The sequence below is a fragment of the Phyllostomus hastatus genome, unplaced genomic scaffold (assembly GCF_019186645.2).
Source record: "Phyllostomus hastatus isolate PE091 unplaced genomic scaffold, TTU_PhHast_1.1 phas_contig_1162, whole genome shotgun sequence".
NCBI lineage: Eukaryota > Metazoa > Chordata > Mammalia > Chiroptera > Phyllostomidae > Phyllostomus > Phyllostomus hastatus.
In genome coordinates this window covers 1,490,357-1,511,863 of record NW_025333537.1, presented here as the reverse complement: position 1 = coordinate 1,511,863, position 21,507 = coordinate 1,490,357, and the positions used below count along the sequence as shown (strand labels likewise).

General features: G+C 56.4%; 2 protein-coding genes across 5 annotated transcripts in view; one reads left to right on the top strand and one right to left on the bottom strand.

The window, feature by feature from the left end:
* On the bottom strand, nt 1-6,928 carry LHFPL7 (LHFPL tetraspan subfamily member 7). Of its 2 annotated transcripts, XM_045843898.1 has the most exons (5): nt 6,315-6,638; nt 3,980-4,197; nt 3,049-3,187; nt 802-992; nt 1-246 (listed from the first exon to the last, which is right to left on the bottom strand). In XM_045843898.1, the coding sequence occupies exons 2-5, from the start codon at nt 4,178-4,180 to the stop codon at nt 61-63; spliced, it is 717 nt and encodes a 238-aa protein (XP_045699854.1). In that variant the 5' UTR covers nt 4,181-4,197; nt 6,315-6,638; the 3' UTR covers nt 1-60. The 2 variants fall into 2 exon arrangements, with proteins under 2 accessions (XP_045699854.1, XP_045699861.1); XM_045843905.1 differs by lacking the exon at nt 1-246 and having other exon boundaries at nt 266-992; nt 6,315-6,928.
* Nucleotides 6,929-11,640: 4,712 nt separating this feature from the next.
* The window catches only part of KIAA1671 (KIAA1671 ortholog), a 163,726-nt gene continuing 153,859 nt past the window's right edge, over nt 11,641-21,507 (top strand). For 2 of the 3 annotated variants that reach the window (XM_045845085.1, XM_045845070.1), the window contains exon 1: nt 11,641-11,777. The gene's annotated coding sequence lies outside the window, so the exon portion shown is untranslated. The remainder of the gene's footprint in view (nt 11,778-21,507) is intronic. The other variant, XM_045845079.1, reaches the window with a different exon arrangement.

Genomic DNA, 21,507 nt, shown 5'->3' with positions numbered 1-21,507 from the left:
TGGCTTAGAATAGACGTTTATTTAGCTTGTGATTCTGCATGTCAATGATACGGACTGTGTTCAGCGGGGGGGTTCTTCTGACCTCGGCTGGACTTCCTCGTGCGTCTGGGTCAGCCGATAGCCGGCTGGGTGGCATGGCTTCTGATACTCGGCAGGCTGCTGGCCGGGGCCACGGGGGAGGCTGGGCCATGTGCCTGTCCTCCAGCAGGCACCCCAGGCTTGTTTCCATGGCCACGATGGCAGGTCCTGAGAGAGCAAGCAGAAGGGTGCATGGCCTCTCGAGGCCCAGGCTGGAGATGGGCATCAAGTCATTCCCAACTCATTCTCTTGGGCAGAGTAGTCTCCTGGCCGAGCTCCGACTCTGGCAACCGGGAAGCAGACCCCACCACTGGGCGGGAGGCTTTGAAAACTGACATTGGAAAGGGGTGTGGATCTAGGCAGGAGAATAAGTGAGGCCGTTTTGCATGCAGTGTGTGTACCATGTACCCCAGTCACCCCATAGGGGGGTGATTTCCTAGTCATGGCCTCAGGGTCCCTGAGTTCCCAAAATAACCACCAGACGAGGTGGCAGTATCTACCTCCCCATTTTCCAGAAGAACTCACTGGGGTCAGGAGAGGTGAGGGGCGGGCCTGAAGCCACGGGGAGCAGTGGAAGTGGGATGTGAGCCCGGGGTGTGGCGATTCCATAGAGCTATAGCATGGGCTCTTTTTCCTCCTCCTGGGAAAATTTTATTTGCTCCCTTTGGGCATGACCGTGATTTTCTCCGTGTTGCTGGTGAAGTGGATGGCCCTGCCCCGCACCTGGGTCACGCTCAGCCACCTGATCACGGGCACCAGGCTGGCCAGGACGGCGTTGAGGATGGCGGTCACGTAGCCCCAGCCCAGCTGGCACTGTCCACTGCGGTACACAGAGGAGGTCCCGCAGGCCTCCTTGGCGAACGGGGAGGCCAGGCTGATGGGGAAAACCAGCAGGCCCACAACGGTAGTGGTCACTGGGGACAGCGAGAAGGAAAACCAGCGTGTCGGTGGGGGGCACTGGGCTCACGTTCTGTCCCAAGACTCACTCACTCACCTGCCTTCCTGTCCACCCCACCCCGTTCATCTGTCCATTCACTTATTTACCAGCTCATCTATCCTTAATGGTTTTTGTTTATTATAGTTCACATGCAATGTGGTAGTTTCAGGTGTACAACATAGAGATTTGACATGCAGGTACCATATGATGTGATCACCACAATTCAGACTAGTAGCCGTCTGTCACCATGCAAAGTTAATATCGTAAAAACTCATCTTTCCTTTATCCACCCATCACTCAACTACCCCCGCACCTTATCCGTCCATTCAGCTGTACCCTAATCCACTCATTCGCTCCATCCCTCTATCTGCCTTGTTCAAACACCCACCCACCTGCCCACTTAGCCACCTGTCCCCCATAACCATCCATCCATCCCCATCTTTCATGCAACCACATTCCAGTCCCCCCTTTCCTTATCCATCTGTCCACTAGTACAGCCATCATCCTCTGTCAGTTCCTCCTCTCACCCACCCACTCATTCCTCCCTTCACCAGTCCACCGTTCATTCATCAGAACCGTCCGAGGTGCTGTGGTGGGCCCTGACGACACCGAGGAGAGGGACCAGATCCCCCTCACTTGGGCACTCCCAGTGCAGGAGGATCAGACGCGCCCCAGCCTCCCCTGCTGCTCTTCGGCCACACTGGTCTGCCCGCAGTTCCCTGCTCTCGCTTTGCTCTCCTGTTCCCATGCCTTTGCCGCTGATGTTCCTGTTACCTGAAATGCCCTCAACATTTGCTAACTCCCACATGTCCTCCTAGACTCAGCTCAAGTGACGCCTCCTCCTGGAAGCCTTCCTTAACATCCTCCACCATCCCGGGATTTGTCCTTGCACCCTGTGCTTATCCCTGTTGTGTGGAATCCCCATTGAGCTGTAAATGCCTGATGTGCTTCATCACCACGCACCACTGTGCGAGCCTGGGATGAGCCCTGCATCTCCGTACACTGAGTCACCAAATAGTTAGTGAGTGTCTGTGACGTGCACCAAGCACTGTGGCGGGTGCTGGTGATATCAAGACAGACATACTCTCATCCTCACGAAGCTGGCATTCAGGTGGAGAGTGATGGACAACAATCAGGAGAGCACATAAGAGATTCCAGGTAGTAAGTGCTGTGTAAGATTTAAAGCAAAGTAAACAGGAGAATGTCGGGAGGGGGAGCTCACCGAGGCAGTGGTACGTGAGCAGAGCCCTTAATGAAGTGGGGAAGCAAGAGAGGGGAAGACCTGAGAACAGTGGATTCCAGGCAGAGGGAACAGGCTGGTGTAAATGAGCATCAGACAGCAAGCCGGGGAGGCCGGAGCACGCTGGGCCTGGCAGAGGGGGTAAGAGGTGAGGTCAGTGGGAGAAGGGGGGTGGTCAGGTGGCGCCTCATGGGCCACGTAAGGAGTTCGGATTTTGCTCTGAGTGTGACAGGAGGTGAAAGAAGGGTGGATAAACCTGTCTGAGTGGCAGGATCTGATTTCAGCATTAACAGGACCCCTTTGAACAGGGCATGAGGCTTTAACTGGGAGATGCTTTGCCGTCAAGGCCTGGGCTAGATCATCCAGAGACCGGGTGTGCATCAGAGAAACGCGGCCCCTCTGGGCAGATGCAACCCCACGGCTCAGCAGGGGGAGCACAGGCTACATCAGCCTTCCGGCCTCAGCTGGGCACCCTGGTGCAGTGCACAGCCCGCCCGGCCGTGTGCAGTGGCCCAGGAAAGGATGATGCAAAGCGGACGGACAGGAGAGAAATAAAGGGGGCCAGACTATTAGGACTGGGCTTAGCTAAGGGCAGGTGAGGGTGATGTTAAAGATATCACTCCCTCCCTCCCCCCATGTCTGGCTTGCTGAGGGACCAGGGATAGTCTGCCATCCTTGGGTTTGTCTCTGGAACTGGACCCAGGAGGCCAGCCTCCGCTCACAGGTTTTTCCTCCTTTCATTCATCATTCATTCACTCCACAAAACATGTCTTACATGTGACAGCGGACTTACCTGCAGCGGCCTGCATGCCCGGCGTTCTGCCGCTGCCCATCCTCAGGCACAGCTCCTTGGGGGCCAGCGCCCAGGACAGGAGGAGGATTGCATTAAAGGCCAACAGGAGCCAGCCTCCAAGGAGAAGCGCAGCTGCAGCCTTCCAGGGAGAGAGCAGAGAGAGGGCGTTGAGTGGGGTTGGGGCAGGAGGCTGCGTCCTCTGCTTGCCCACCAACTACCAAGTTCTGGAAACCCCATGAGGTCTGTGCTATTATCATCCCCATTTTACACGTTGACACACTGAGGCTCAGGGGGGTAGAGTCATTTGCCTCAGGATGCACCACTCATTAAGTAGTAGCGCCAGGATTAAGATCTAGATCTACAACCGCCATAGCCTACCTCTAGCGACTTCCTGCTATATGGCGGGATGACCAGGAGAGGCACCTTTGTAATGATTAGTTTTGAAGGCTGCAGAATCTTCCTTAGAGGTATTGGAGTGGGATTCCTGACCCATTGTCCCCACTGTCAAATTTAGTAATGCATATCATTAACAGAGCCTTCCAGCACCTTAGCTGTGGTTTTCCAACCCCGTGGTGCTTAGAGGTGGGCCAGGTAGGTGGGCGCAGGTTGTAGGCTGCACAGCTCTACGAGATGCATTGAGATCCCCATAGATGCGCATGTTGGTTACAGTAACTCTCCAGCAGATGGCGGTATGGTGCCCCGAAGAAGGGGCTCCTTTTCTAAATTTGTGCAAAGGTGTGCTGTATGAATTGACAGCTGCTTTTACAGCCAGCCTGGGGGCTTGCTGAAATGCAGGTAGCCGGACCCCACCCACACCTACAGAGTCAGGGGCTCAGGTTGGGGCTGGCGGTGCAGAACTTGTCTTCCTTTTGCCCTCGTGGGTTTGGCAGTGCCCCCGAGGTCCCAGTGAGCTGAGGGGCTGAGGACTCACCTTCCAGGCGAAGTCAGGAATATCATCCAGGGACCCGAAGGTCCCACAGCTCTGGTTCCAGCTGTCACCCTGAGGCCAGGAACAGTAGGTGAGGACCCCAAAGGAGAAGGTGGGGCTCTGGAACCAGGCAGGGGAGATGAGGCTAAAGGCCGAGATGCAGGTCAGGGCGAGTCCCAGGGCTGCCCACACGCTGGCCCCCATCACGAAGTGTCAGTGACCTGGGGGTCGCCGAGCAAGGTCAGTGGCAGAGACTTCCGGAGCAAGCAGAGAAACGGGGGCTTCCAAGGCGCCCCCACCCCCCAGCCAGGTCCCGATGGTCCTGCGTTCACGCCCCCGGTCATCAGCCTCCCTTCGACCTCGTGATGCGATGGGAGAGGCTAACGGCCGGCGTGGTGGGGGGGTTGCCCTGACCAGCTCTGGAAGCGGAAACCCCAAGCCTTGGAGCCCTCCCCGGCCACACGCAGCCCCTCCAGCACACACAGCAACCCACACAGAGGGTTTAGGATGTAACCTAGCACGGCAGGGGCCTCTGGGGAGTAACTGCTCTAGAGTTTTCCAGATGAAGATCTTGGCTGCCACGGTGCCTTGGTGGTCCTCACGGGAGATACTCGGGGCACCCGGACCCGGCCCTCAGTGCCGCTCAACCATAAGAAGCCGGAATTACTTCGTCCTCACTTCTCCTTCGGCCCCTCTCTCCACGTCAGAGACAAAGCTGACAGGTCTCAAACCCCTCTCGGCTGTTTGGCAGTGTCTCCCTTGAGAAAGACGGGAGCAGACAGCGGAGTCCAGTGAGCATCTGAGGCTGCAGTGGGGCTTTCCTTGTATTCGCCTCGGTGGTTTTGTTTTATTTTGCGGCACGATACTGGTTGTCCATTTACAATCAAAATTTATCTTAATGAAAAAGCGAGTCAGTTTAAAGGTTTGCCTACACCGTCCTAGAGGAGCAGGAGGGTGGTGTGCCCACGCAGGCACTGATAGCCAGAAGTGAGCCCCGAGGGTTGAGCCTACCCAAGGGCACCCAAGGTCAAAAGCAGCGGAGCTGCCAGCCCAGCCAAGGGCACCTGTGCAGACTTCCCAAGGCCAGTCCATTCAACCTCGGTTTCACTCTGGGGCACTAAGCCCGGCCAGCACTTTAACCATGGCACCAGGCTCAGAGGCTGGCCACTCGCCCTACCGTTTCCCAGCTGCGTGACTGTGGCAAGTTTGCCCCACTCCTCTGGGCCTCAGTTTCCCCATCTGTGAAAGCAGATTAGAAATCCCCAGGGCAGGTGGTCGTGGCCTCGGTCCCTGGGCCGGGTGACGTTGTGGGGAGAAGCAGACAGACCACACCCTCCCCTCCCCAGCACCATGACCTTGGGCATGTCCCCTCAGCTCTCCGGAAAATGGGGGTGGGGTGGTGGTGAAGGGTAAAGGGGGTGACATCATGTATGGGGTGCAGGGGGCAGGAGAAGCCTGGGCAGGTAGGCCAAAGTTATGTGGCAGACTTCTTATTCCCGGGCTGAAAATAACCTTGTGGCTGCTGTCCAGCGAGTGAGATGTGGCCCTTTGAATGAGGGAATATTGATTCCCCCCCCCCCTTCCTCCACCCAAATCAGCCTCTCCTTGGGGTTTGGCAGGGTGCCAAGGGGTGTAATTCCAGCCAGGAAGCTGGGGAGCCCAGAGCCGACGGATGCCCGTGGTTTTGCCTCTCTCTGGCCGCCCCAGTGGCTCTCGGGGCGTTTCTGACCTTGAAAGGAGTTTTGTTCTCCAGATAATGTGCTCAATGTCACCTGGGAAAATCACGCCGACTGTCCAGGTGCCCGGGAAGCTAAATGAGGCATTATAACCCAAAACCACATCCGGCCGGGCCCCAATTAGCTGGGATCCAGCTCAGGGGAGCTTGCAAGGGACTGAATATTCTCTCCTCCAGCTCAGCACGGCCTGTGGACGGCGGTCGGCAGTTCTTGCGTGCTCCCCAAGCGCCACGCCAAACACTTGGAGTACCTTGTTCCATATAAGCCCCATGGCTGCTGGGGCGTAAGTCGTGACACCATAGTTTCCATTTGACAGACGATAAAACGAAGGCTAATTTTACACCTGCCGAAGCGATTGTTGGGCTAGGGACTTACACTCAGGGAATTGGCCTCCCGACTGGGCCCTAAGCCCTAAAGGGTTAAGTTAAAAGTCAAATACCGCTCACCCCAGCGGTTTCCGGGGGCTGCCTGGGCAGCCGCCCCTCCCGCGGCTGCAGCCACACGCAAAGAGGGAATGTACTCTCAGGGCCCATTATGGCCCCTGGCTAGCAGCTTCCTCTCCGCTCCCTCCTGACCTCTGACCCGTCCTCCTTCGGACTCACCACACGACAGGGGGAGACCCTCTCACGTGGCCTCTTCTGCTCAGGCTCCGGTGTTAGGCACACGTCTGTGACCTCGTAAGATGCCTCCCTCCCTTTGAAGGAGACACTCAGGTTGGTGAGCGAAGCCCAGGTGTGTGATAAGCCCTGCGGGTGTGTGTATTTCTTCCTGGTTCCTTAAGTCAGCAAGCTGGGCAAAGACAGAAAAGCCAGCCGCAAACCACACGGGTGAGGGTGTGGCGTTCCCTGGGCAGGAGAAGGCACGAGTAGGGATTGCCGAGCCGCAGTGGCACCCAGGGGTGGCCCTTCTTGCCTCCACGCTCGCTCTCTGCCTCTCTTCCTGGGAACAGATCTGCGTGTTTCTCTGGCTCCAGAGGATCTTCCCTGCGGGCTGTGGACTTCCAGAGAGTGACCGGCACGGGGCCTGAAAAAGTCTTGACCCCAGCGTCCAGCGTAGGGCATGGCACAGAGCGGGTGCTTGTTCTGTCTTTTGTTGGACATTTTGGAGGGGCAACTCCCAACTGGCTCGAGTAGAAATGCATGGGGTTCCGGAAGCGAACAGGTTAGGGTACGGCTTTAGGCACTGTCTGAGGAACCCCCTCTCCCTCTGCATCTCTCCGCTGTTTTCCACTGGGTTGGCTTCACTCTCCTGCACCTGCTCTCTCGGAGTTGGCCTCTGGTTGCTCCAAGCTCACCTTCTGAGGCTCAGCAACCCCAGATGGGGGATGGGGCGGGGGGTGCTCTGCTCCTCTGCACACAGTTGCTGCAAATATTGTGATGAACTCTCATTGGCCAAACTTGGATCATGTGCCCACCCATGAGCCAATCACTGGCCAGGGAAATGGGACGTTCTGATTGGCCACACTTAGGTCTTATACCTTAGGATTGGGGGGTGAGAGTAGGGATGCCTGGAGGTTCACCCCACTGGAACGGTATGGAGTGAAGGTGGGGGACGGAGTGGTTTCTAGGAGGAAAACTGAGGTGCTGTTAGCAGAGGGTGAGGGATGGGTGCTGGCGGGTGAGAACTAGAGGTGCTAGAAATGCTGGCATGACAAACGAGCACATGCCGGTTGGTGCGGAGAGAATCAGGAGGGTCCGGTGAAGCCTGGGGGTGGGGCTCGAGCCCCAGCTCTGCCAGCCACGCTCCGTGTGGCCTTGGCGAGCGCACCTCGGCCTCTCTGGGCCTTAGTTTCTCCACCTATAAAACAAGGACACCTGGAATAGGCGATTGCCAGGGTTTTCCCCATTCATTCAGTCATTCACCGTTTCCTTTCGATCAGTGTTTGTCCAGGGGCTTTGGAGTTAGCTGAAACTGGGTCTGAATCCCAGGTCGGAGCTTCACTGGCTGCATCAGGCCCGACTGATGCCCCTTCTCAGCTGCACGCAGCTGCATCCTGTGTGGCACTGGACACTGCGCAGCCTCCACCTGCCTCCCCCCGCAGGCGGCCTGGGCCAGTGGCTGCAGCCCCATGGCCAGCTCAGCCTCCAGTGACATGGCCTGAGTTGCGGCCCGGTCTCCTGACATCCTCAGAGGTTACCCAGGCTGCCCTGACAGACCGGACTCTTGCTTGGGGAGGGGAGGGCCCCTGCTGCCTCCTCCTCCAGACTCCCACGAAGAAGCTGCCACCCCTCGTGGCTGCCCCGAGGCTCGGGTATCAGAGCCCAGAAGTGAGGAGCAGTTGGGTCCGACTGTGGAGAACAGCACACAGGAGATGGGACACGTAGCAGATGAAGTTCTTGAGCTTCACCTGCCTGGTTTCTCAAAAAGTGGCTCCTGTGGAGACACTTCCTGGGTGTGTTTTTTTTGAGACGTCGTGGCCAACTCCATATGTTTTGAATTTGCTTTTCCTCCTGTCCTGCCTCGCAGTCCCTTTTCCTGCATTGTTGTTGGGCCCAGTTACATCTCCAATAAAGCATCAGCATAGAAGTTTTGCCTCAGGCTCTGTTTTCTGGGGGAACCCAGGCTGTGTGACCCTGAGCAATTTACTTAACCTCTCTGAGCTTCAGATCTCTCATCTCTAAAAGGGGGATAATAATAGAAGCATCTAGGCCCTAGCTGGTGTAGCTCAGTGGACTGAGTGCGGGTTTGTGAACCGAAGGGTCGCTGGTTCCATTCCCAGTCAGGGCACATGCCTGGGTTGCAAGCTGGGTCCCCAGAAGTGGGAGCATGAGAGGCAACCACACATTGATATTTATCTCCCTCTTTCTCTTTCCCTCGCTCTAAACTAAAATAAAATCTTTTAAAAAATAATAGAAGCATCTATTAGAAGACGATTGTGGTGTTTAATGAGACATCACAGGCAAATACTTGGCTCGATAAACTAGAAATTTCATTAGTATCATTGCTGCGAGCCAGACGCTGGGTGGTATCACATGACAACATTTATTCAACGTTGAATTTCATCAACATTTATTGAGTGTCAGCTCTGTTTCGGGTTCTGGGCTAGTGTTTGCTCCCAAGCTGCTCACAGTCTAGACATCGAGACAGAGAAGTAATTGGGCAGCGACACGACAGTGTCATCAGTGCTGGAAGATTGGGGGCTGCGTCGTGGTGGGCCGGAGTGGCAGGGGATGCCTTCTCAGAGGAGCCGACGTTCAAGCGCAGAGCGGAAGGATATGTGGTCGTGACAGCTGATGGGCCAGTGGAGGGCGAAGTGTTCGCCCGAGGGCATGGCATGGGCAAAAGTCTGGTGTTGGGAAAAACTTCTCAAAGATTGCGCTGGCTCTCATTACCCAATGTGCATGACAGTGGCCTTCGTCAAGGAGCGTGTGGGTTCTAGAGCTGTGCTGTTCAATATGGTAACCATAGCCACAAATGGCTATTTAGATTTAAATTAATTAAAATGGAATGAAATTTAAAATGCAGTTCCTCAGTCGCATTGGCCGCATTTCAAATGCTCAGTAGTCATCTGTGGCTAATGTTACAGTGCAGACGTCAGACATCTCCGTTGTCGCGCAGAGCACTGTTGGACAGGACTGCCTGCGCGAGTCTGCGAACAGGCAGCCAAATCAGGACAGGCTTCCTGGAGGAGGGGGTAGAAGACAGCAGAGAAGGGGTTCTGGGAAAGTCTCTGGGTGACACTGTTCTCTATCCTCAGGAAGAGAAAAGCCAGGCCTGGGAATGGGGGTGGGGTATAGGCTCTGGAAACAATGTACAACCTGATACCTCTTTGGTCAGAGTCTAATCTCTGGGTGTGTGCTGGCTGGGAGTCACACCTGGGAGGGAGGACACAGGAATGCCCGGGGAATCACCCAAGGCGGGACTGAGCCAGGAAGTCCTGCCTCTTCTGGGGCTAGGAGGACTCTGGGAGTTGTGGTTTGACACCCCTCAGAGCTCAACAGGGGTAGAAGCGTTGACGCTGGGCTGAGGCATCTTGGGGGACGTAGAGTTGCGGGGGCTGGGCTGGTCAGGGCTGGGAACTCATCCGGGTCTGGGGTTTCTGCAGGGGCAAGTGGCAGGAGGAGGGCTATCTGCTCCCCTTCCATGCTTCAGTTCTGAGAGAGAGAGGAGATGCCAAGGGAGACCGAGTCGCCCGCAGAGCTGAGACAGGGAACAGTCAGTTAACCAGAGCCCTCAGCCCACACATTGGGGTTGACTGGGATTGGCCCAGGAAAGGCAGGAGTTCCCAGAAGGTTAGGGAGGAGAGGTAGCAGATGGACTCCGTCGGCTGTTGGTCATTCACGTATTTAACCCAGTATCTTTCTGAGCTCAGTCTTGAGTGAGTGAGTACTACGTGCGAAGCCCCGTGCTGGGCACGGTGAATACAGGAGCTCAAGAGAGGACAGTCGATGGTAGACAACGACTCGGCCGGCCTTTGCCCAGCTTACAGGCGGAGCTAGAGGGAGTCTCTGGCTTTCAACCCGACCATTCTGTCGTCTGCCACACGGACGTCTCCCCGGGAGTGGAAGTTGTGTGTAAAAGCCACCGAGTGGGGCCCCGGTATTGATCACTGTGCTCACGCCATCCAGATGATAAAGGACAAGATCCTGGCATCAGACCCCATGGGGCCTCAAGCTCGCCATTCCTGGCGAGTCTCTTAGGGCACAGCAAACACAAGGCCCGAGGGCCGAATCCGGCCCTCCACCTGGTTTTATCCAGCCTGGCACCTTGTTCCTACCCTGTGCCAAGCTCCTTGCCCCTAGTTAAGGAGCAGTTCCATTTATACAGTCCTAAAATTACATTCCACCCTTTGAAGGCAACCCCGAGGCCTATGTGGTCCCCGGTGGAAATGAGTTTGACACCCCTGTCTTAAGGAGGCTCAGGTTGCTCCGCAGTGAAAGGGGGCCGGTGGCTGTGACTTCAAAAGGTGGGCCGTGCAGACTCAATGAAACAATGGATATGGTGTGTATCTCCTGTAACAGTTCCCTTTCCACACACACACACACATATACACACAAACATGAGGTAAGAGAGCTTCCTGTCATTCTGCAGCCACACACTGTGAGGTTCCCCCTTCTCTAACTTTATTGAGCTGTAACTTAGAATAAATGCACGTATGATTTTAGGTCCTTCGGTTAGTTATTCACGCTCCTTTTGTTTCCCTAGGAACACGTGTCACAAATGCAATTAATCTTTGCAGTTATTGTTTATGATGTCTGTCAACTCCACCAGAGCCTGGTTCTTGCAGGCTGCTTCACCTCTGTGTCCCCAGCACCCAGCATACAGTAGGTGCTTAATAAAGATTTATGGAATGAAATGAGTAACGCATGACAAAACAGGCGTTTTCCATTCCAGAGCGACTTCCTCTGAGTCTCTCATCTTGTCCAAAAGTCTACACACACGCCTCGTCGCTCAGCTCCCACCTCAACACCGTGGCAGAGACTGGCACACAACAGACGAGGGAGCGCAGGGAACTCGGCGGGGCCAGGCCCCCAGCCCTGCGTGCAGTCCCCCGTTCTCCGCGAGAGGGCGCCAGCGCATCACGCAGGCCTCGCTCGCTCCCGGACAGGCGCTTGCAGGCCCCGCAGTTCAATGGGTGAGACTTTACCGAGCGCCTCCAGAGGTCCCCGGCTGCTTTAGGCTCTTGGGGGCGCAGACCAGGCGGCGGGTCGGTGACCGTTGCGGCAGATCCTGGATGGGGTCTGGGGATCGCCCGGGGAACGCGAACGGGGACCATGAACAACATTAGAAGTTGGGCACGGCACGTTCGGGAGGTCTGGGACCGGATGGGGGAGGGCTTCCGGGAGGAGTGTCCCAGGAGGACTCGCGACCTTTGACCCACCCGACCTCCCTTTGGCCCCCAGAACCGGGGACGAGCGAGGGTCCGAACAGCCGCGCTCCGCCCCAGCGCCCTCCGCGCAGGCGCTGCCAGCCACGGTTCCCATGGAAACGGGGGGGCGCTTCCCCGCCTGAGGCCCCGCCCCCAGCAGGCTAGGCTGCGCGGGACCGCAGGCGGCGAGGGCAGGTGCGGCGAGCTGCGGGCAGGTGGCGGCGCGGCGCGGGCCAGCGTTGAAGGCGGCTCCAGGGTAGGTTGCGCGGCGGCCGCAGTGGGTGGGGGCCGGCCATATGCCCCCTGTCCTGGGCTCTCGAAGGGGCTGGCAAGGCGGTGACTGGCGGTGGCCGCCAAGTTTTTGCTAGGCTGAGGCCCCGTGAGAAAAGTTGGCAAAGTTGGCCGGGGAAGAGGCGGGGATCTCCTTGGGCTCGGGGTCTGCCGGGAGGGGGGAATCCCGATGTGGGAGCCGGGAAGTCTGTCTCCCGAGACTTGGGAGTGGATCCCGCGGGAAGATCCCGCGCCACCGGGTTGAAGATCCCAGGAGGGGATCGGGCGCCGGCGGCCTGGAGTCCCACTCGCTCCCAGCCTGAGGGTGACAGTGGACGGTGATTGGAGACTAGGAGCTAGTGTCTCTCTCTACACCCCTGATGCTGGTCCAAGGGCAAATGTGGTGGTCGGGAGCTGAAGGAATCGCTGGAGATCCGGGGTACCTAGCCCGGAGCTTTTAGGATCTGGGTGTTGGTGTGAGTTGGAGGCCCCGGAGGTGGACACACAGGATAGCGAGCGAAGCGGAGCCCGGGGCAAAAGGATTCTGCGGGCAGCAGGGGCGGTGGAGAGAACTGCGCGCTGGGCCCCGGGGCACCCGGGCTGTGGATGCGACCTCCCCGCCTGGCCTGCCCTGCGCTCCGCTCCGCTCCACACGCCTTCCCAGGGCAGAGGCACCTTGACGGGTGTCGGGCTCAATCTCCCCGGCTCCCAGGCCGGCTAGGTTTGTCCCCACCCTGCTGGTGGCGCCGCCTGGGGTATAGGCGGGGCGCCTGGGAAGGGAGGCAGCCCACTGACCCCCACCCGAACCTGACCTTTCCACACCCTCCTGGTATACACTCGCCTAGGAGCTGGGGCGCCTCACCCTGAAACCCTGCCCTGAGTGCCATAGCGGAGCGTGTGACCTCCGCAAACCGCGTAGGTGGCCGGGGCTTCTTGCCGCAGCCCTGAACTTTCTCTAGCTGGGAGCAGCCATTACCTTTGGAAAGGAAAGGGCTATTACCTGTTGCACAAAGAAAGAGCTTTTTCTTTGCAGCTTCTTTGTGACCTTGGGCGATACACTTCACCTCTCGAAGCCCAGGTCTCCCCTCTGAGCAAAATGGGGTGAGGGTGGGGATCACAACCCATCCGCTTATTTGGCTGGCAGGATTAGTAGGTGTGCTGGGTGCGGAACAGGTAGGGACTCTGCAGCTACTAGTAGGCCCTCATTTGTGGCCCCTGCTTCCCACATCCAGCCCCTGTGCTTCCGCTGCAGCATTTGAGGGCAGGCTCCAGGGACCCTTGCCTATTTAAACTGTAGGACTAGAGAGATGCTCAACTTTGTCTCTCTTCCAAAGGGGTTAATTGTTCCTCTGCACCCCCACCCCCCTCCTTGCAGAGAGAAGCTCTGGGGTTTGGCTAATCAGTAACCAGGGCGTTTGGACAAGGCTTCTCCCTTGGCCCCACTTTCCCTTTGCTAATCCATCGGGGCTCCTGGACAAACATGCGTTCCCCCCCAGACGCTGGCATCGCAGCCCCGGGACAGTTCCGAGGGAGCTGGGCAGGCACCAGCCCCGGTCTTGGTGGTTTTAGGGGAATCCTTTTTAAAGGATTTGCCTGCTTGACAAGGGTGCAATTACCTGAGAGAAGTGCCGGGTTTCAGTACGGTGTCTGGGCACATGTTTCAGCGGGGCACGTGACCTAGCTGATCACGTGTGTGTGTGGGGGGGTCACCTACTATGTGACTGGCACTATAGAAATGGTGTGACCCAGGCCAGTGGAGGATCTGTTCTCCTGCCTTTCCGTTCTAGCTATGGAGCAATCAGCTACAGTCCTGTGAGGCAGCTGTGCTGGCTCTCGATGTAGGGGGTGCAGCCTTCCCCCGAAATTCTGAGGCTGGAGGGGCTTTGTTCCCCTTGGAGGTCCTGGGGGAGGCTGGCTGTTATTCAGGGCCGACCTTGGCAGGAGATTGGAGCAGCCCGCTGTCTGGCCCTGACATTTCTCCTCTGTCAGCCTCACCTGAATACATCTCCAACCAACAGAGGAAAAGAGCCCCCGAAGAGTAGTTTAAATGTTCCTTCCTTCATTCATTCATGCATTCATTCAACAAGTATTTCAAGACACTGGCAACCACATCCTTAAGGGAGGGGTCGAGCCTTTGTGAAAAGAGGCAATTGTCTGGATGAGGAGAGTTGTGATGGGGAGAGGGGCCGATGCCTTCTGGCCTGAGCTGGGGAGAGGTCCGGAGTGGTGGTTTCTTGGAGGGCTTGCAGTGGAAAGAGTGGGTGGTATGGGCAGGAAGAGAAACAGCCCAGCCTGGCTGTAGGAGGGAGCTCGGGGGGCTGACAAGGACCAGGTCAGCTATTCTCAGGGGTTTGGGCTTTGTCCCAGGGCAGCGAGGTGGGTGCTACAGAAGTTCTTCTGCAGGAGGGGGACGAGGTCAGATCTGTGTTTGGGAAGCTCGCCCTGCCGTTGTGGGAAGCTGGCTAGGACAGGGTTTGCAAGGAAGGCTGAGAGGCCAGTGTGGAGACTGCTAGAAAAATCCAGGTGAGAGGTCATGCTGGACCGGACTTGGATAGAGACCTGGGTCAGCGTTCTGTTTAGAGAGCCACTCAGCTGAAGAGCCCTCGGAGGCCTAGCCTTTATCTGGAGAAGGAAACCCCCCCAGGAGTGGCTTAATTATTGTAAGTGTCAGTATTTCATTCCATTTGGCAAAACTTCCTAAACACCCCTGGTCTGCCTGCCCAGGGAGGGGCACAAACCTCCAGATCCTCAGGGACGCCATACTCCCTGGATGCGGGCTGGGGCTCCGTGGTGCGGGAGGTCTTCGTCGGCCCGCCTGGGCAGAGAGGGGGTTTGAACTCTCAGTTTGCAGCTTGTGGATATTCGGAGTCAGCGAGGGCGAGTCAAGAAGCCACAAAGGGTGGTAAGGGTGAGTCTGGCAGCAGCAGGGATAAATCCCAGGAGGCTTCCAGGAGAAAGCAGGGACGGAAAAGAGGGGGAGCCAGCCAGGGAGATTTGGGGCCAAACCCTGGCCCCGCCCCTTCCTGGCTGTGGTCTTGGGCATGGTACTTGTGTTGAGCCTCAGTTTTTCTCATCTGTAAAATGGGCCCAGGATAGGCTGCTCCCCTTTCTCAAAGGCTCGTTCTGTAAGCTAGGTGAACCAGTGTGTGGAAACACCAGGCTGTGTCCGTGCTGGTTTGTGCTTGCTGAGGGATGCCTATGATTATCATCAGCCTGTCTTCAGGGTGCGTTCCAGGCAGGTGGCCCGTCTCCCAGCCTGTGTGTGTGGAAGGGGTGGCCAACTTGACCTGAGTCTTAAAGGAGGAGAAGGAAGAGGCAAGGAGGGGAGAAGGAACATTCCAGGCAGAAAGAGCAGCAGAGGCAGAGCTCGTTTGGAGAACTGCATAATAACTGGTATACCCAGAATTCTCTTTACATGCCCCAGCCCCCCTCCCTAAATACCCAGACAGGAGGGCTATCGCAGGGTCGGGTTCAGGGCTGAGACCAGGGCAGCGGGAAGACCCTTGTCCAGGAGGTCACGTTCCTTCCCACACGCACCTGTCCAGACTGTAGGAGCCACTTCCCTCCTGGAACCTCAGTTTCTTCTTCTGTGAAATGAGAGGATTGGAGAGAATGTGGGTAAAGCACTTCATGCGGCAGAGCTGCCACTTTTCACTGAACCCTTTACGGGTGCCCGGCGCTGGCCGTAGCACGTTTTACAGTCTTCTTTCTTTATTTTATTTTGTTCTTTTAAAAATTCTTCATGACAAACCCAGGTGATACGTGCTTTGGGGACCATTGACTTGGCAGCTTATGAAACGGAGGCTTCGAGTGGTCCTCCTGCTCCCTCCCACTACACTACCCAAATTGCTGTCATTTAAAAGGAAGCTTGCAGACTTGGAACTGAGAGACACATGCGCACACACTGTTTTCCTTCGGTGTGCTGAGTGGTTGATCGAGCATCTTCCCTGGGCAAGTCAGGAGAGCGCCTGTCCTCAGGAATCCACGCCCCAGGACTCTGGTCCGCAGATGGGAGGCAAGGAGGGGGAAGGCCAAGTGAGAGGGCTACATGTGACCTGTGGGACGTGGTTATCATGGCTGCCTTTGTTAATTGCTCAGTTAAACGACCTTTGAAATGTTCTGTGGCCTTGTCTCCATTAAGAATATGAAATACGCCCTGGCTGGGTTGGCTCAGTGGATTGAGCACCGACCTGTGAACCGAAGGTCACCAGTTGGATTCCCAGTCAGGGCACATGCCTGGGTTGCGGGCCAGGTCCTTAGTTGGGGGTGTGTGAGAGTCAACCACACACTGATGTTTCTCTCCCTCTCTTTTTCTCTCCCATTCTCTAAAAACAAAGAAATAAAATCCTTAAAAAGAAAAGAATGTGAAATGTATCCCTAAAAGATGATCTTTGGGTGTTTACATGGCTGAGTCAGATGTGATAAACACAGTATGTGTGTATGCATTTTGTATTATGAAAATAACATGTCCCCAGAGCGTGAACTGGGGATGTTTACATCATAGAGTCGGAAGAGGGGTACACACACACTGTGAAAATAACACATAACGTACCAAACACTTCAAAGATGGCAAAATGATATCGTATTAAGTGAACAGTGAGTTTCCCGCCCCAGCCCTTATCACGCCATGCTAATTATCAGAATCATTTTCGCGTCCACTCTGCAGCCAGACAGAAGGAATCAAATCTTGCTTCTGCCACTTACAGGCCGTGTGAGTTTGTCCAGGTGGCTTAACCTCCTGAGCCAGAGTCTCCGGGTCTGTCAATGGGGATGAAAAGGGACCCCGCTTCCGAGGGTTGCTGCGCGGAGTGAGCGGGAAGGGACCAGGACGTGGTCAGTGTGCAGTGCGTGCGTGTGCGGGTCGTTGTCGTTCTCCTCGTACCTCGGGTGGTCTTAGTGGAGTCGTTACTGTGCCCTCTTTCCCCTCTGGAATCGACCCTGCAAAAGGCAGGAACCCTGTCTGTCTCCACTGTTGTTTCCACGGTCCATAGTCATGGAATAAACAAATGAGTCAACGTAATGTAGACTTAGTCTTTTAATAACAACCATAAAACAGTAAATTTCGCAGGGAAGTTAAAAGCAGATGTGGATGCTCTGCTGGTTCAGAACGTGCGGACTCGCCCCGCCCCTTTGAAAAGCTGAGCAACACTCGGAAGCGTGATGGTGCTCTTCACGCCGAACCGGTCCCCTGTCGGCTGACACTGAATGTTGGTGTTGCTTTTGTTTCTGCTGTAGCATGGAGCACTGCAGTAAACTCTCCTGTTCGCATCTTTGCACACTCACTGCAGTCGATCGGAGGACAGATTTTGGGGTAGGGAGCTGTATCCCAGGTTGGGGTAAAGCCTGTTTAGAATGTTGACCTAGCCTGCCCAGCTTCCCTCTGGAGTGGCTGTACCTTGCCAACACCCACACAGGCTGGGGGGTGCGAGGTGGAGGGGAGAGAGAGAGGGAAAAAGGGAGAGAAACGTGGATATGAGAAACATTAATCGGTTGCCTCCCATATGCATCCTGACTTTGGATTGAACCCACAACCTTTTGCTGTATGGGATGACGCTCCAGCCACCTGAGCCACCTGGCCAGGATAGAAGGCAGGTGCCTCTGGAGCAGGTGCTTCTCCCCTCTGCTGTGGCTGGGGGGCCGTCTGTTCGTGGGTCACTGTCGACCAGCTTCTCTTCCCAGAGCAAGCCTCTCTAGCCAGGGAAGGACAAAGGGCTTCACCCAACCACTTAGCGTCCTTGAACCTGAAGCAGCTCCAGGCCAGCCAGGGAGAGTCCTAGGCGCTGTGCATTTAAGGGGCATTCACACTGCTCCGAGGTGGAAGCACCCAGCAGGCCTCAGGGGGCCCACGGTTATGGGAACCTGCCGGAGACCATCTGACCTGAGTGCAGGGTTAGAAGTCACGCCTTCATTCACTCATTCGACAGCAGATTACCGTGTCAGTGATGCGGTGCGTCCTGTGCAGTTATGGGGAGACTGGGATCCTGCTGGACGCCAGGGGTGGGTGTCTGAAGGAAGCTGGGTTGGGGGGTTGAGAGCTTAGAGTAGTGCAGGTGTGGCATTCCTGTGTGACCCTGGGCGTGCGACTTCATGTCTCTGAGTACTTCCTTTTGGTCTTCATAGTAGAATAAAAACAGTAAGTGGAGAGCATTCTGTCCTAGGTGCTGTGCTCATCATCGTTTCACTTGACTCTCATGTCCCCGTTTTACAGACGAGCAAACTGAGGCTCAGGGAGGGAGCTGCGTGCCCAGGGCGGTGACCGGGAAGGGGGCATGTGGACCCACACGGCCCGGCCCGACTGCCGCCCCTGTGCCCTGGACCTCTCTCCCTGGTGGCGAAGCAGGGCAAAGCTGGACTACCCTAGTATCCCGTCCCATCTGCATCATGCCATTGCTGTGTGACTTCAGGCAAGTGACTTTGCCTCTCTGAGCCTCAGTCCTCACCTGCAGAAAGAAGATGCTAAGATTTTTCCCTGTGGGATCATTGTGGGGTTAGGTGAGTTAACTGCATGTGAGGCTCCCTGAGCCCATCCCCGTAAACAGATCAGCTTAGTGTTTAAACAATGAAATTGTGGAAGTTACGCCAAGGAATTGCTTTATAAATCACAATATAAATCTTTCTTGTTTGCAGTACCAGCAGAAATAGTGGCAGTAATTAACAATAATAATAATTTGCATGGATAGGCTACCTCTTACATGCTAGTTGCCCTGAGGTATGGGTTAGTGCATTTGCTCAAATCCTTTATCAAATCCCTTCTTTATCCTAGAAAGACAGGTGCTGGTGTTGTTTCCACCTTACAGGTGAGGAAACTGAGGCCCCGAAAGGTCAAAGGCATTGATCGCCCAACTTATCAGCTGGTGGCAGGCAGGGGCTCTGCGGCCCTGGGGCCCTGGGGCGTGAGTCCTGCCTGCGGGAGACACAGCTGTATTTTCAAAGGCCCCGGGTCAGGGCTGAGCTTCCCAGCCGACTCTGTTGATATTTCTTTTCTTTTTGTTTTGCTTCCTCAGTGACAAAAGCCCTTTCTGGGGACCATCCTGTTTACCCATGGCGGCTAGGTGCGATGAGGCCCTGCCGGGGGTGCGGGGAAGGAAACTCGGAGTGTGCAGGGGAGGCCAGCGGTGCATTGGGTACATCGAGGTCACTCTGAACACACACAGTGCCACCTGCCCGGACATGAAGCCTGGGCCTTGGTGGGCACCGTGCCCGCTGAGCCCTGCCCAGTGCCCTGGGCTGGGCGGGGGAGTGACTTGGTTGGGGAACTCCAGAGCCCTTTGGCCTAGGAAGCTGGCCAAGCCTGTGTCTCCCTTTCATTTCAGGCCCTAGCGCTGGAGACCTGTTGTCTCTGATTGTAGACCTGACCCCTGCCTGCTGGGGGCTGTGCTGGACATGGGAAGGGGCCTGGGTCACGGGGAGAGAACGCAGAGAGTAGTGCTAGAGCGGTTCCGGACCAGAGCCCTGACGGCCGAGTGCTGGCACCGGCTTCTCTGCCGTGTGCCCCTGGGCAAGCCCCTTCCCGTCTCTGCGCCCTTCACGTGGGGGTGGGTGGGGGTGGTTGCGGGGGAGAACTGTGTGAGTGGGTCCCAGAGCCTCTGTTCCTGCCACCTACCCCTTCTGGGAAGAGTCCACACCAGGCATTTGAAAGGTAGAGCCTAGAAAACCACTGTTTGCCAAGGGCCTACTGTGTTCTCCAAGGACCTACTGTGTGCTAAGCCCTCTGCTAGGGAGGTACTATGTGTGCATCTTCTCATCAATCTTCAGAATCTCCCAGACAGTTGGTTTTACTAACCCCCTTTCCAGACAAGCAAACTGAGGCTCAGAGACAGAAAGCCCCCCTCACATCACTCAGCTTGAGGGGAGAAGCGGCGGCGGCTGGAATTGAACTCGGGTCTGCCTCCTGCCGACCTAGACCTCCCAGTAATAACTCACACAGTCAGTTCCCTTCTCCCCAACTTGCCCAGAAATACTCTCCCCCGTCAGAACTTCCAGCGCAGGGTGTCCTTTCTGCTCTTGGGTTTGCCAATCATTTTCATTTTTGTTATTTACTAAGCACCTACTGTGTCCTGGGGCCTGAGCCTGGCCCTGGATGTGTGTCCGAGCTGCCTGAGACACAGCTCATGCCCTCACAGAGAGAGACGGGGGTCAGAGAGCAGTGTGCCCAGGGCGGTGACGCAGGGGGTGCTGGGGCGGGGACCGTGTTCTCCTGGTCCCGCCCCCTGCCAGCCTGGAAGCGGACCTGCTTCCCTGATGCCCCCAGGACTTGGATGATTGGATGAGACTGGGAAGCTTTGGCAGCGGCAGACACCTTCTTCCTGGGGAGGCGGGATGTGCCTGGTCACTGTCCGGTGGGACTCCAGAGAGGAAGCGATCGTGCTTCCAAGGGTGGCCTTGAGTTCTTTCGTTCATTAAAAGGAAGAGGGAACGGTTAGAGGCATCCAAAAACTTTGGAGGAATTTCTGGAATGCCCAGCATGCTGGCTGACCCAGTAGAGCAAGTGTGAGCCATCTGCCCTGGCTTTCGGTTGGGGTCAGCTGGGTGTCCTCAGGGGCTCTCTGGGTGTCACCAGTTCCTGTTCTGGGTCCTGAGTCACCTCCAGGAAGGTGGCTTTTCTGTGGACCGCAGCAGCTGCCAGCCACTGAAGCCTGGGTTTGAAGCGGGCAGCCCGGGGGGCGAGGTCTGCCTCTGCTTCTTTCTCACCAGCGGGGGGACTGGCTTCCCCTCCGCCTCGGGGTTCACACCTGCGGAATGGGGGTGCTGGTGCCTGCCTTTCAGCCTGGCCAAGGTCACGTGGGCGACTATTGGGGTGCATGGCATGGTGATGTGGGATAAAGTGTCCACTGTGCGCGTTGGGTGCGCTTGGTGTGCCTTCTGCTGTACCCCACTGTCACTTCCACACCCGGCACGTGGTGGCTCCTTTCCTTTTCCTAATTAATACTTCTCTTTTTATCTCGACTGCGATACACTCCCATGACAATACATTCCCATTGTTGAGCATTTAGAAATACAGGTAAACAAAAAGGAGGAGCTAAGAGTCTTACGATCCCGTGCTGAAGGGTAACCAGTGCTAATATTTTGGAATGTGACTTTTATGCCTGTCCATCGCAGCATGCATAGGACCGAGAGGTGTCAGCCCCGCCTCTTGGGGTGCATCCTCAGGTGGCTTGGATTCAGGCTCTGTGACTTCGCAGGTCGCCCTGAGGACACCTAGCTGACTCCCTCTCTGAGCCTCACCTTCTCCTCTGTTCAGTGAGGTCACCGAGTTATGGGTCCAACGAGTTAAAATCAGTGAAGTGTTTGGAGAGGTGCCCGGCACACAGCAGATGCTGAATTCCTACCAGCGTTTTATACGTGTGTGTAATTTTTCTTGATTTGAGCGATGAGCCAGCCCCTTTCTGGGAACGCTGTAACTGACAACGGGCGGCGCTGGAGGTTAGGCCGGGCGGGTGCCGGACCACCTTCTCGGGGCAGGGCCCAGAGGTGCTGCTCTTACTTCAGAGGTGGGGGCTGCTCAGAACGGGGGCCTGGTCAGGTAGCTGGGCTCACACCCAGCACTCCGGGCGCTCGAGTCCTGATCTTTATCGCTCACGGATGCTTCCTGTCCCCGCCGAGGCCTGGGCGTTCTCCAAGTTAGAGCCGCTGGAGGTCCCAGCGGGCTGGAGGTGGCCCCTGTAAGCTGAGCTCATCGGGCACCCTTCCTCCTCCGCCCTCGGCTGCAGCAGCGG

What these genes read in the sequence shown, in the direction of transcription:
- LHFPL7 (XM_045843898.1), bottom strand. Translation starts at nt 4,180, where the DNA reads ATGGGGGCCAGCGTGTGGGCAGCCCTGGGACTCGCCCTGACCTGCATC. An exon ending in TTCCTGACTTCGCCTGGAAG is followed by an intron (nt 3,188 to 3,979) that starts GTGAGTCCTCAG and finishes TCTCCCTGGAAG; the next exon opens with GCTGCAGCTGCGCTTCTCCT. An exon ending in GGTGGCTGAGCGTGACCCAG is followed by an intron (nt 247 to 801) that starts GTGCGGGGCAGG and finishes TTGCTCTCTCAG; the next exon opens with GACCTGCCATCGTGGCCATG.